General features: G+C 36.5%; 1 protein-coding gene across 1 annotated transcript in view; it reads left to right on the top strand.

Moving 5' to 3' along the window:
- Positions 1–874: 874 nt before the first annotated feature.
- LOC144440766 (kinesin-like protein KIF14) overlaps positions 875–11663 on the top strand; it is a 152694-nt gene continuing 141905 nt past the window's right edge. Inside the window, 4 exon segments of the mRNA XM_078130145.1 lie at positions 875–1512; positions 5785–6039; positions 9401–9488; positions 10842–10940. Coding sequence (XP_077986271.1) covers positions 1037–1512; positions 5785–6039; positions 9401–9488; positions 10842–10940 — 918 coding nt within the window. The 5' untranslated portion in view covers positions 875–1036.

Here is an 11663-nt window from a genome sequence, read left to right as displayed (position 1 = left end):
CAGTATATCGTTTTTATCGGAACTATGTATTTTTCAAAGCACAATCAGAACATCAGTCCATAACAGTCAACTGTTGAAGCCATTGAGATGCAATGCGAACTTACACTGTATGATCTTGATAGAGTATTTTTCACACAAAGTTTGCACAGGTGTCATTGTCAAGTAATCGGGGTCTGCACCAGCTGATGATCTGGACTACTTCTCCGATCCGATCCACGGACCCCTAATACAGAACAATTACGTTATTATGACATCGCTACCGATTTTATAAGAATATCGCCAATCCCTATAATAACGTCATTGTTCTGTATTAGGACCGTCATAGACAAGAATAAAACCATTTAGGAAAGGAATAACAGTTTACAAGCGACTGTGCATCATCACCATTATGCTGGAACGACGTTGTTTTGGTCTGTTTGATGCACACATTTCAATAGTTGATGTGATTCGTCCCTGTGTACCTTAAAAAGTGCATGAATGCAGTAGGCCGAGGCTGGATGGACGTTGGCTTGTTTTCTGTATCCGCTTGTTCAGAATATCATTTCTATGATGACAAATTAATGTATGACACAGTGGGCCGAGTTGGTATCACTGAATAGGCCGAGTTAGTAATCACCTGGGCCGAGTTGGCAATGGGCCGAGTTGGACCTACCCCCAACCTTTGACATCGCAGACATGATACTCAGGTGACGATCACATGTTGTTTATAAGCCAATCAGGAATAAGGACTGCGAAGTTCGAAAATTTGATTTGCCATCGGAGGTACTGTGTACAGTATATCGTTTTTATCGGAACTATGTATTTTTCAAAGCACAATCAGAACATCAGTCCATAACAGTCAACTGTTGAAGCCATTGAGATGCAATGCGAACTTACACTGTATGATCTTGATAGAGTATTTTTCACACAAAGTTTGCACAGGTGTCATTGTCAAGTAATCGGGGTCTGCACCAGCTGATGATCTGGACTACTTCTCCGATCCACGGACCTTGCCCCAAAAAGAACATACTTTTTAAACGGTCATCAATTTTTCGACATGGCCACAAATAACTTAAAGCTATCGACACGCAAGCGATCACTACCCCAGATACCATTACCAACTGATGGCAAAGTAGACAATCAGCAACCAAGCTCACGGACCCCGACGCGTTGCGGTACAACTTCAACTACAATTAGTACAACACTGTTGAACCAAATACATGTAGTGTCCGGCGATTCAGATGTCAAGGCTGTTGTTTCTCCACAAGGGATAAAGCACAACCCTTCTACCCCGAAGGAAGGGTTTATAACTCCTTTAACTGGAAGGATAAAACACGGAGAATTGGGAACGCGAACTCCAGAGACAGTAAGTTTCAAGACACCAGAATGCTACAACCATGTGGTAATGGACACCCCGCAGAAAACACACATGAAGCATCGGAGCAGTCGTGGGCCAGGAGGAGTGAACATGTTTACAGATGAAGATAGCACTAGTGTTACGGTAGCTGTCAGAGTTAGGCCTTTCAATCAAAGGTAAATATCCATAAACTATTTTGACAAGAGAGAACGTTACCTACTACTCATTCTGTGTTAATTATTTTGGACAACTTGCCTAATGAAAACACCTGATACTCAGGAGATAAAGGAGTTATAAACACATTGGGTGTTTTGTTTATACGTCCATGATGAAAGTAGTCAGTAATCGACTCTCTGTGGTGGTGAACCACATGAAAGAAACACTCGGTTTTCAAGTAAGTTAGCCTTCTTCAGTAATTACCGGTACAAAGGTGGCGGTGCGGGTGGGGGTTGGGTTGTTGTTGTTTACACATCGGTTCTCGGTGAGGGACATGTTATTCACGATCATGATTTTATTCCTAATCATGAAATGATGATTTTATTCCTAATAGTATTTTTTACATTAATTCATGTCAATAGAATATATTATCACACTTCAAGTTCACTGATGCCACAGATGCTGTCATTGGCTACAACGGGAACATGTGATATTCTTTAAAAAAGTGATGTTGCCCAGTATAGTTTTATGTTGCCCTGTCACGCGCTGTGAGGTTACCTTATGACATTTATTTAATCGTGTCTATCAAGGGTATCTGCGACTTGGATGTGCGACTCGTACAAACTCAAAAATGATATCTGCGACACGGTCGTACGACCACTCATACTACCTGTCTGCGCTCGGTCGCAGAACGTCACTGCGACCTGTACTGTGACGTATTTGTAATTGCTCCTTACGGTATAAAAGCTGGGAATTTAGAGATAGCGACAGTTAATTCTACTAGCAACACTTCAGATGACGCAAGTAAAGCAATGGCCGCGACGTCAATATATAATAACAAGTGCAACCATTGAATTGAACGTTTGAAGACGACTATCAAATGTATCTCCGACAAAGAGTTTGACGTTTGCATGGTGTCAACGAAGTTTTGATTTTAGGATGAAGAAATATTTTATCAAACTATCAAAATCAAAGTGCGTCAGCAGAGACTTCATGGTAAACGCTGCAGTTCAAACCTGGCAGTAGATTACTACTTTGCTTACTAGGCATATTGCTAAACTACTTTCAACACTCTGTATAGCAGTTTATATTTAGAACACATGGCCCAGAAACAGCTTCCTGTGTTTACATTTACTGATGACAGTTAGATAAGTTGACAGGGCAATACACACACCATTTCTCGATGGGGTTCATTGGTGCTTTTTCATAATGTTACAACTTGACTAAGGTGGAAAAAAGAAACAGATAAAGGGTATGTTCAGGGATGTTCTACTCTATCTATCTCAAAATAATTGTAAGATCAAGGCTACATGGTAGAGCATGGATGATTTTGCGATACCAGTTTAACACGTACCACACACTCACAATGGAATAACCGATATCAAGAGGTGCGTTAGTATTAGCCCCATCTACACATAGGTCGTCCTACCTCAGGCAGTCCCAAGTCCTACCTGAGGTAGGATAGATTTCTGTCTACACGTAGGAATGTTACAGCGTAGATGTCGCGCCTTCTGTCCTGACAGTACATAGGACGAAGTCAGGACGGTTTCAGGAAACCTCTCAAAGGTGTCCTAAGTCAGGACGGTTTCAGGACGCATTTGCGTCTACACGGGCTTCAAACTATCCTGAATCCTACCTCAGGTAGGATTTTTAGTGCCGTGTAGATGGGGCTATTGACTCTGATTGGAAGTGTCTAGAACGGGCCCGGAGAACGGGACCTTCTCCGTATCACAGTGACAAGTTCATCGTAACTATAGATTGGGGCCTTTAAAAAATCACTACTAGTACACTATGCACATAATGTCCAGGACAAGGCCAAGTTTAAAAAAAAAAAATGTAGCTTTAATCACAAACAATCTAAATAAATATGCCGTTGTCAGAGACAGACCTCGGACGCGTATCGCTAATGGAAGTGATAATTACTAGTACATTATGACGTACCGGTAAATGAGGTTGGACATGAACGGGTACGCATGCCGACAAATCTTGAACCCCGTCATCGATCATCTCAAGAGCTCTTGAAACTTGTCATCATGTTTTCAGTTTGGCCTGATTGATTCTCAACTGCAATGAATACATTTTGGTTGTAAGATTTGCTTCTGGCATAGCTGTACATTATACACATATGACACACTACATGCATCCCCCCCCCCCCCCCCCCCCCCACAATGGCTGCCACTACGCGCTACGGTGAATTTTTTTATTGTTTGTGCACTGCACAAGAAACGAAATAATCGGTTTTCATTTGGTGTTTTAAGGTAGAATGGAAGCATTTAAGGAGTTCGGTGTGATTATTTGTTGAAAAATGTTCAGCCACGAGAAATATCTTGGGTGGTAGCACTAGCGTATACTACATACAGGAAGAACGACGGTCGCAGTGACGTTGTGCGACCAAGCGCAGACAGGTAGCACGACTGGTCGTACGACCATGTCGCAGATGTCATTTTTGAGTTTGTATGAGTCGAACATCCAAGTCGCAGATACCCATTTTAGGTACCATTAAATTCCTCCTTATGACGTCAAATCGAAGGTCTTTGTGTACACTCTATGCATAACAAGTGACCGTTCACTTCCACAAGTACAACCCCCATGTTAAGCTATGGCAAGTAATAGCATGCAGAATAATTGGCAGCTATGACAAACCATGGAAGTATAACGTGGGTTATACTTCCATGGACAAACGAACAGTAAAAAATGTATAAGGCTATTGCTTTAAGCTTATCAATGTTTCAAATCTTTTTCAACTGCTTGATTGCATCAACATTTCTGAAATGGTATTATTTTTTCAGTGGTAACACGGCTCATTTTGACAACCCAATTTTGACAGTTTATGTTTGCTATAATGAAATAAATAACACATGATTGGTACCTAGGCAATATCACAATTAATAGCCGACCCTTGGGCTAGTGGTCATGACTGTAAAATTATGATATTGATGAAGCTTTTAGCTTGGGCATCATAAATATTCCAGTCATGACTACCATCCCTCATGCGGGCAATAAATCATGATATTGCCCTTGCTATCATGTCACGATGTGTTATTACAACGGAAATCATAAACCCTGAAACAAAACGTCGTCTGGCTCAACAAAAATCTCATTAACAAAGCTACATTCTATCGACTAATCTTACCAACAGTGTTTCGTCAATTGTCTGGCGTGACAAACATCTTTACCGATATTTTTACACTTTCTATGTATAGATGAAGAAATATTATGCATATAATTATTTCATAAGTGATATGCAAATTAGGTGTAAAAATGTTCATTTTTGGTCAAAAACATATAAAAGTACTTGGTCAATGAGACTGAAACTTGGTGAGATGTTTCTAGAAGTGTTATTATGCAGATTTTCTTCAAAATATTTTAACACAATTGACCCTAGCAACTACCAAATGGCAGTATATTTTGGTCAAATAACATCTGGTAGGCAAGTGAGTAAACATTCAAAAATGTATGCAAATACCCTAGCAACCATGACCACACCCATAGCAACAACCAAACAGTGGTGTATTTCACAAAGATAACAACAGGGATTCTTTGACAAGTGAATAAACAGTCAAAAATGTATGTAAATGTGCCTAGCAACAAGACCACACCAATAGCAACAGCCAAATGATCACATATATTGCAAAGATATCAGCAGGGATTAATAAAAATAACATCAGGGATTCATAGACAAGTGAACAAACATTCAATAAATGTCTGCAAATATGTCTATTAACATGACCACGCACATAACAACAGTCAAATGATCGCACATTGTAAAGATAACAACAGGGTTGGATAGGCAACTGGATAATCATTCAGCAAATGAACACCTACATGTATACCTAGCATGGCTCAGCATATGGGTGAACATTTTAAAAAACTGTACAGTTGTGCTACATGCTCGACCACAATTTCTATCTGCCCAGTTTGTTTGTACTGTTTGGTATTATAGCACTGTGGCATGGCACAGTGGTTATTCACTTCATCAAGTTTGCCATTTAAAGTAAGTATGGTCCAACCTACCAAAACTATGATAACCAACTAGTGCAATCATGTTAAAAAATAGCGAGATATAGATCTGTTAATTGCATACATGTATGTATGCACATGTATTGCCTATGTACATGTATGCATATAAGCCACCCTGCAATTAAAACAATCTGGGGAGAACACTGAATTAGTTTGATAGTACTACTTTTTTAAGTATATGCAGTTGTATTATTATGTCTGTGAGAAGACTTGTTTTAAACTATCCTGTAACTTTGTTGAACTGACTCCATTACCCATTGTTGTACCTGTAGGGAGATTGATCGTGGTGATACTAAGTTAGCTGTATTAATGGATGAAAACAAAACAGTGGTCACATCAGAGACTGGTGCTAGCAATTCATTCTTTTATGATCATTGTTTCTGGTCTTTCAAGAAGAATGATATCCACTTTGCAGGACAGGAGATGGTGTATGAGAAACTTGCTAGACCATTGCTTTCCAGTGCTTTCCAGGGATATAACACATGTCTGTTTGCATATGGACAAACTGGGTCTGGCAAATCATACAGGTAGTTTATTTCATATACATCATGTGTTCTGTCTTGAAATAATCTGGCGATCTAATACTTGAATTTATTTGATGATCTAATACTTGAATTAATCTGGCGATCTAATACTTGAATTTATTTGATGATCTAATACTTGAATTAATCTGGCGATCTAATACTTGAATTTATTTGATGATCTAATACTTGAATTAATCTGGCGATGTAACACTTGAATTAAGCCGGCAATCTAATACTTGAATTAAGCTGGCGATCTAATACTTGAATTAAGCCGGTGATCTAATACTTGAATTAAGCCAGTGATCTAATACTTGAATTAAGCCGGCGATTTAATACTTGAATTAATCCAATGATCTAAGGCTGCTTTCACAAAAACTTGTTTGGGGGGGGGGGGGATTTTTTGTAAAACCCTAATTTTTTTTCAAGTACCCCCTGCCATATTCCAAAATTTTTCAAGTACCCCCCTGCCAAAGCCCCAAATATTTGAATTAACCCCCCCCCCCCCCCCCCCCAAATAAATTTTCAAGTACCCCCCACCCGAATAAATTTTTTTGGGAGTACTCTTCCTGTGCGTTAACATTCCATACCAAGTACAAAAGTGTACATAATACACTTAATACCAACTTTGTCCATTATATATATAATCAATTTGTACATTGTGTGTATATATATAAATACCAGTTAAAACAAAAGGTTATGTTAACCAGTGCATTGCCTTTCCAAAAAACAACATATAGTTGTAAATGAATTACACTTTGAAAAACTCTTGTAAAATGATCAGCAGACCAACCGAGTCTTTGTTTTCTGTTCAATATTGTATTAGTACATTATACTAGTAGTGTTACAGTTGAATGTCATTTTAGTTGTATTTGCAAATATTGTGATGCACATGTTATCTAAAGAGAGTTTTATACTGTATTGTTCCAGTTCAGTCTCCTAAATGTGTGCTAAAAGAAATCAAATTGGTCTAAATAACACTGAAAAAAAAAAGAAGACGACGATTTGGATGATGATGATTTATGACTGACAATGCCTAGTGCAATATTGACATGAAAAGATAATTTATTTGTTAATTTTTTAAATGAGTATGTTTGTGTATTATTATTATTATTATTATTATTATTATTATTATTATTATTATTATTATTATTATTATTATTATTGTTATTATGTGCTGCTTCAAATATTTATATATTCAGATATGTTTTACAGAGATATGTTTTAAGCATTCCAAAAAAATTCCACAGTTTGTGCAAACACTACTTTATGAAAATGTTTATTGAGACTATATTGGAGTATTTGCTCATATTGTTTCAGTTCACTACCTCATTCCTGCCATATATCTTTAGGGTAACTTTATATTGAGAGTTATGTCAAAGTTTATTTATTTATCTTTATATTTACAAGTAATAGTATATTCATGCAAAGTTGAAAAGTATGTGCAAAAAACTTATTTTACTTTTCTCTGTTAACTCAGCTTGTGAGATATTGTCTTCTGTTTCACATGTAGCAGATGTTGCCAATATGCTAATTTTAGGAAATATTTAGAATGTGTTATTAAAAGTTTATGTTGAAAATTATAGTCATATCTATAGGATGAAAAAATACCTTGCACAGAAGTTTTTGATACTTGTCAAGTATGTTTTAGTGCAGGTGCATCTTTTACATTTTGATGGCAGGCTGAGATGAACCTTTTCCAACTCTTTTTTTTTTTTTAACTTCCAAGAGCTGCAAATGTAAAATGTTGTCTGTCATATTTGTCTGTCATTTAATACTAGTAAGAATTTACATGAAAAAGTTACATATCATTGTGATAACCACAAACCAAAACACAGTCATGTCACAAAGAATATTTTCAGTACAGTGTAAAGGTAATTTCACACATTAAGGTGAACCAAATTTCAGTAGATAGTAGTGTATATGAAAGACACTGGTATTTTCAGACAAAAACAATCTGTACCACTCAATTCACCCATTTCAATTTATCATTACATTAACAGTTTATTAAAAGAAAATTAAACTTTGACTGTTTTTGTTTTTCATTTAACTAACTTGTGAGCAACTGTTGTTTGTAGCTGCTGTTGTTGTTGTTGTTGTTGTTGTTGGAAAAAGAATACCAACATTTTAAAAGCTTACTTTCCCATGTTTGGAAAGTCATGATGTCAATTTATTTTCAGGTACCCCCCTACAACCCATAACATTTTTTCAGGTACCCCCCCCCCCCCCCCACACACACACTATCCATATATTTTCAAATCCCCCCCCCCCCCCCCAACAAGTTTTTGTGAAAGCAGCCTAATACTTGAATTAAGCTGCTGATCTAATACTTGAATTAAGCCTGTGATCTAATACTTGAATTAATCCGATGATGTAATACTTTATACTGGATATGATATTTACTTACTATCGGATGATGTAATACTTTATACTTGATATGATATTTACTTACTATCGGATGATGTAATACTTTATACTTGATATGATATTTACTTACTATCGGATGATGTAATACTTTATACTTGATATGATATTTACTTACTATCGGATGATGTAATACTTTATACTTGATATGATATTTACTTACTATCGGATGATGTAATACTTTATACTTGATATGATATTTACTTACTATCGGATGATGTAATACTTTATACTTGATATGATATTTACTTACTATCGGATGATGTAATACTTTATACTTGATATGATATTTACTTACTATCGGATGATGTAATACTTTATACTTGATATGATATTTACTTACTATCGGATGATGTAATACTTTATACTTGATATGATATTTACTTACTATCGGATGATGTAATACTTTATACTTGATATGATATTTACTTACTATCGGATGATGTAATACTTTATACTGGATATGATATTTACTTACTATCGGATGATGTAATACTTTATACTTGATATGATATTTACTTACTATCGGATGATGTAATACTTTATACTTGATATGATATTTACTTACTATCGGATGATGTAATACTTTATACTTGATATGATATTTACTTACTATCGGATGATGTAATACTTTATACTTGATATGATATTTACTTACTATCGGATGATGTAATACTTTATACTTTATATGATATTTACTTACTATCGGATACTATGATACAAGTAGGATACTAGTATTTTAGGACAGGTCAAGTGTTTGCATAATATGAATGTCACTAATTTCATTCGTGTTATCAGAACACTTATTACTTAATGTTTTCTTATGCATAAATTATTAAATGTGGGGGAAAAAAATAATGATTACCCTGTCGACTACCAGTTTTAAAAAGTGGTAGTCAAAGTGACTACCAGCTAAAAAGGTTGCTTACATTGTATATTTCAGTATCATGGGTCAGAGCGATAACCCTGGTATTGTACCCAGATTCAGTGAAGAATTATTTTCAAAAATTGAAACTGCTGCTGAAGATGATGTAAGTATCACACTGGAAATTGAAAATTAAATGAAAGTAGTTTAAGTCACAATCACATGGTTGGTACATTACGGCAAAGTTCTTACATTTCTGATTTACAGATTATGATAAGGTCATAAGTGAGACATATTTTACTGGATTTTGTTCTGTAGTTTTAGACAATATGCATTTCACATTACAAAGTGTTATTAGATATTTGTTCATCTATACACCCCAGATGCATCATCATCAAATGTCAGGCCAATCTGCTCAGTGGTTTTGGAATTAAAGACTTTTAACAAGCTGTGGACAGTTTCTTTCATGAGTTTAAATGGGCATAATTAATGCTAATTTTGGCAGGAACCCATCTCAGGGGACGTATCATTAAAAAAGTGGCCGCGACCATTCAGTGAACTTTTGCAATAAGGTATATATAGCCAGGACTGTGCCGAATTCAATTGAACTTGCTAAAGATATTGATTACACAAAGGTACGGCAGTACAGAAAGACATTTCAAAGTCTTGTGTCAATTAATTGCTCAGTTGCATATTTAGCTAAGTTTTGTAATTAAAATGTAATGTAGAATGGCTGCACTTTATAATGAAAGGTGTGTGTGCATTGTAGTCTGTACTGGTGGGAGTGGCTTGCATAATTAGCCCCCAAAGTGCAAAGCCAAATGGTGGCTACTACGTTAGGCTCTGTTCATCTGTCCTTCACATCACTTGGTTTTACAACCCTCGCGACAACAGCGAAATGGTGGCCACATTTGTCGTAAATAATCACACTTTGCCCAATAACTCTTGAAGTTTAACAGATAGAGACCTCATTCAATGTTCTTCACTCATGTTATCAATCATGAGCTTTTTAATGGCACATTGACTTTTGACCGTGACCTACATCTTCAAGGTCAAATAGCCATATCATTGTCAAAGTGTGTATGTATATCTCTGATATGCATGGATTGATTTCAACCAAACCTTGTACAAATGTCAGATGCTATAGTCTGCATATACACATCACTTCGTTTCACAACCCCAACAATAACAGCAAAATGGTGGCCATATTTGTCATAAATATTCACATTTTGGCCGATAACTCTTGAAGTTTAACAGCTAGAGACATCATTAAAGTGTCTTCACCCATGTTACCAATCATGAGCTGTGTAATGGCACATTGATTTTTGACCTTGACCTCCATCTTCAAGGTCAAGGTCAAATAGCCATATTATTGTCAAAGTGTGCCTCGGACAAAATAATGGATGGGTGGGAGGGGTTGGCAAATGTTTGAGGGGGCCCCTTCATGGCGTACTTTACAGACTACATGTATGTATACATGACATGTACATAATACACATCTTTCTTTTATCATTCACAGGTAATTTTCAATACTGAGATTAGTTACTTTGAAATTTACAATGAAAAAATACATGATCTGTTGGCATCTTCAAAAGACAAAGGAAAGAAGAAAGCTACCGTAAGTAATTTTGTAATTTGAAAATAGTTGATTTTGAAATGTACATGTACATTGGTCTTGAAAATCATGATTTTTTTTTTTCAGCACAACTGAACTAATAAGGTTCAGTAGTGCATAGGCATGGTTTGGTGTCTGTCTGTCTGTCTGTCTGTCTGTATGTGTGTGGATGACAAACTCAAAAACTGCCAAACCGATTGCCTTGGTATTTGGTGGGGACATTACTTTTGGTGTCCAATTGGAAAATTGTTCAAAGCAAAATGGTCACATCACAGGTGTGTGATTTGGGTCAAAAAATTTCCTTTTTCGTCAAAAAACTTAAATTAAAAAACTACAGAGTAGATTGGTCTGAAATTTGGTAGAAATGTTTTTAGGGGTGCGGAGATCAAGAATTGTTCATGACATGATAATTCCAACAGTAATATGCAAATTAGGGCTAAACATGTGTCATTAGTCCCCGCGGACGAAGTCTGGAACGGGGACTTATGGATTGGGTTCCGTGCATCCGTGCGTCTGTCCGTCCGTCCGCAGCTGTTTCTTGGAGATGCCTGGACCGATTTTTTTCAAACTTGGTACAGGGGCAACATACTATGGCATACATATGCACATCAATTTGTTTTATGATACGATCCAATATGGCCGCCTAGCAACCATTTTGTTTGCGAATTTTCCCTGTCTAGAGCCATAACTCAGACATGCTTTAACAGATATCATTCAGAGTTGGTA

The sequence above is a fragment of the Glandiceps talaboti genome, chromosome 10 (assembly GCF_964340395.1).
Source record: "Glandiceps talaboti chromosome 10, keGlaTala1.1, whole genome shotgun sequence".
Lineage (NCBI taxonomy): Eukaryota > Metazoa > Hemichordata > Enteropneusta > Spengelidae > Glandiceps > Glandiceps talaboti.
The sequence above is the reverse complement of the archived record's forward strand: the minus strand, read 5'-3'. Positions and strand labels throughout refer to the sequence as shown.